Here is a 3,546-nt window from a genome sequence, read left to right as displayed (position 1 = left end):
TGGCCCCCCCCCCCCCCCCCCCCCCCCTCTTAACACTATTTAATATTGCCCTTTGTAAGGATTCAGCATAATTTGTAAACCATTTTATATTGTGAGCTAACATTATGGATACTTATTTTGTTTCTGGGGGCACGAACCCCCCTTAGGGATGGGGGGGCCGTGAACTTGGTTAAAGCAGTCCCTATGGTAGTTGAGTCACTGGCAACCACAGAGTGTCTTGTATCGTCCTGTATGTATTGCGAGTCTTATATCGTACAATGTACAATAAAGTATTTAACTCCTTTCCCGTATGATATTAATTAGACTGTAATTAGACTAATGGTTATAGTGCACTAGAACCATATAATTAATAAATATAGGCTACGTTGACACCCTATACCGGATTGTTTAAAGCTAACATGACGTACAAAATGAAATATTGATATTGTTTAAAGCTAACGTGACATACAAAATAAAATATTGATATTGTTTAAAGCTAACGTGACGTACAAAATAAAATATTGATATTGTTTAAAGCTAACGTAACATACAAAATGAAATATTGATATTGTTTAAAGCTAACGTGATGTACACCATATTTTCATATTACCAAAAGACAGAGTTCAATTTGAGGTATTCTTATGGTGTCATTGGAGTCATCGGTCTTTGAATTGGACATTATCACATGGTTCTTGTGTTTCAGTTATTCAGTCTAATGGTGTTAACGGACAAATCTGCCAAGGAGAAACGTGTTCTGAATGTATCTCTTTTTCTAAAGATTGTCGATGGTGCATGCAGCCGGTGAGTTTATATGGAACACAATAGCTGTCAAAATTAAATAGATTTTATACAGAAGGCCAACAGTTATCATTTACATTCGTCTGTTTTGATTTTCATTAAGCATCAGAAAAATACCCGTTTATGCCCCACCCAATCCTCTAAAGCTTATGAAGTTATGTTTACACATTACTATTATTTTGATCATAGAATTTTCACGACACAGCGTCACTAAGATGTAACAAATTGGAAAATTTACTGGATGCTGGTTGCTCCGAGGAAAATATAATTTCCCCCAATTCTTCTATTGAGTATATCAAGGTACGTACATCAGTGTATACTAAGAGACTATAACCCCCCCCCCCCCCTCCGCCCTCCCCCTCTCAGCCCCTTAGAAAAACCTTTCAGAGATTCCACTTCAATGATAGTTTTTATTAGGCTTAATGGTTGGTGGAATCGGGAATTTTTTTCAGAGAGTTCCCACACCCAAGTTCTTAGGAGCCCACAAGATTATTTTGTTTCCGTGGCACTTTCACATCAATGGTTCTTTATGAGACGTAATAACCATTTGAGGTGCGGTTTTCTAAATGGCCGCTATTGGCTACCATATAAAAGTTTAACACAAGAGTCAATGGAGCACATGTATTTGTTTTGTTTTTCAGAACGAGGTAGTGACGGATGGAGACTCCAGTGGACAAAATGCTGTCCAACTTTCTCCACAGCTTGTTCATATCAAATCCACTCCTAGTAAGTGAGTTCTATAATAAATAATCCCGTTATCAGGTCCACAGATGTCATATCCGGTAGCCAAGAAATGCCTCGCCTAATAATTCTATATAGAACTGTACTCGGCACAAGAGCATATTCTTTGTGTAGTATGTCCAAAATGTGTAAAATTAAATTGGTTACCTAATGCTGCAGAGGACGTTCTAGGCACAATGGCCGTGACAAACCTCTACAAAACCTGTGGATTTGTGTTCAATAAGAGAAAGGATTATCATGACTCCTGGTTTTCTCTTTCAGACACTCCTGTAAAAATTCCTATCACATTCCGAGCTGCCAGGAATTTTCCTGTTGATTTATATTTTTTATTCGATGCCTCATATACCATGAAAGACCACAAAAACAAGCTAGCAACCTTATCACAGGAAATGGGTGAGTACGGGTTCGAAATTTCGAAAATTGTTATTCGGTGCGTTTTCTCTCTGATGGCGGTTCTCACATCTTCGATAGGGACGCATACAATAGTTTCGAAATGAAGACATTTCTGTGTGCAGAAGAGTGGCTTAAAAGATACATCAACGATTGAAGATCGAAAAAAAATGTAAGCTAAGCTCTGACCTGACAACATTCCCTCATTGCACACAGTTTTGGCAAGTTTAAAATTGAAATTTCAGCCTCCAAAATACAGAGCATATCACGAAATTATAGATTTGGTTTCGGTTGTTTCCAAGATAAAGTTATTTTGCCATTTACAGATACGTAAGTATTTCTACACCCAACTTCATCTTCTGTACTTCTCATGACCTTGACCTTACCTCGAGAAAGGATTCCTAGTTTGACATTATTATCATATTCTAGTGCCCGCTTACTAGCTTGCCAAATTATTATCATATCTTAGTGTCCTTGAACTTCAACCCTTAAAAGGATTTTAACCCACAATTATCATTTTCCAGTATCCTTGACCTTTAAACTGAGAAAAGATTGACATGTATCATCATATTTCAGTGTCCTTGACCTTTAAATCCGGAAAGTATTCCTTGCTTGACATATTATCACCACATTCCACTGTCCTTGACCTTAACCTGAGGAGAGATTTCTAAATTGATATACATGTACTCACATGTTTCAGTGTCCTTTAACCTTAGAGTAGATTTTAATCCACTATTATCATTTTCCAGTATCCTTGTCCTTTAAAATGATAAAAGATTGACATATTATCACCACATTTCAGTTTCCTTGAGAGGATTCTCATCTTAACATAATTCAGTGGCCTTGACCTATAACCCGAGAAAGTACTCCGGACTTGACATAATATCATCATTTTTCAGTGTCCTTGACCTTTAACCCTAGAAATTATTCTTAACTTGACAGATTACTTCATATTTCAATGTTCTTGACCTTTAACCACAGAAAAGATTAATGGATTGACATTATCATAACATATTCTAGTAACCTTGACCTTTAACCCCAGAAAGTATTCCTAGCTTGATATATCACCATATTTCAATGTCCTTGACCTTTAATTCCATAAAGGATAGTTTGACAAATTATCATTACAAGTAAGTAAAGTAGAAAAGTAAAACCTCATATTTCACTTCAATTTGTAGGTTCAAGATTGGCGCTCCATGTTCAGTTTGCGTTCCGCCATTTGGATATCTTCACAGATTATCATTGACTAATAATATTGGAGACTTTTATGTAAGTTGTTTCAATTCATATCATTAGCCCAATAAACAGAACTATACTCTTTTCCATTTTATTTTGGTAAACCAATAAGTTAAATCAGTCAAGAATAAAATGACGTAAAACCTCATTGCATTTCTAATCGTTTGTATCTTATTATTGTAGACAGCAATCCAGGATTCTCCCCTGTCTGGAAATATTGATACACCGGAAGGAGGGTTGGACGCTATCATGCAGGCAGTGGCTTGTGAGGTAAGTGAGATTTTCTTTATATGTACGCAAAAACCAGGTACGGTGCCTGGTTCTAGTGCAATGCGATGTACTTTACAGGACTTTCTATACGGCTGAAAAAAAGATGGGAGGGGGGGGGGGGGGGGGGGGGGT

The 3,546-nt window shown here is 37.1% G+C and overlaps 1 protein-coding gene across 1 annotated transcript in view; it reads left to right on the top strand.

Annotated features, from left to right (window-relative positions):
* Positions 1-3,546, top strand: part of LOTGIDRAFT_196574 (hypothetical protein) — a 12,628-nt gene that overhangs the window by 2,698 nt on the left and 6,384 nt on the right. The window contains exons 2-8 of the mRNA XM_009066473.1: positions 683-780; positions 967-1,077; positions 1,419-1,503; positions 1,780-1,911; positions 2,154-2,238; positions 3,057-3,181; positions 3,332-3,414. Of these exons, the coding sequence (XP_009064721.1) occupies positions 683-780; positions 967-1,077; positions 1,419-1,503; positions 1,780-1,911; positions 2,154-2,238; positions 3,057-3,181; positions 3,332-3,414 (719 nt within the window). The remainder of the gene's footprint in view (positions 1-682; positions 781-966; positions 1,078-1,418; positions 1,504-1,779; positions 1,912-2,153; positions 2,239-3,056; positions 3,182-3,331; positions 3,415-3,546) is intronic.

This window comes from Lottia gigantea (genome assembly GCF_000327385.1).
Source record: "Lottia gigantea unplaced genomic scaffold LOTGIsca_77, whole genome shotgun sequence".
In the NCBI taxonomy this organism is placed as follows: Eukaryota; Metazoa; Mollusca; class Gastropoda; family Lottiidae; genus Lottia; species Lottia gigantea.
Note: the sequence above shows the minus strand (reverse complement) of the source record. Positions and strands in the feature narration are given on the sequence as shown.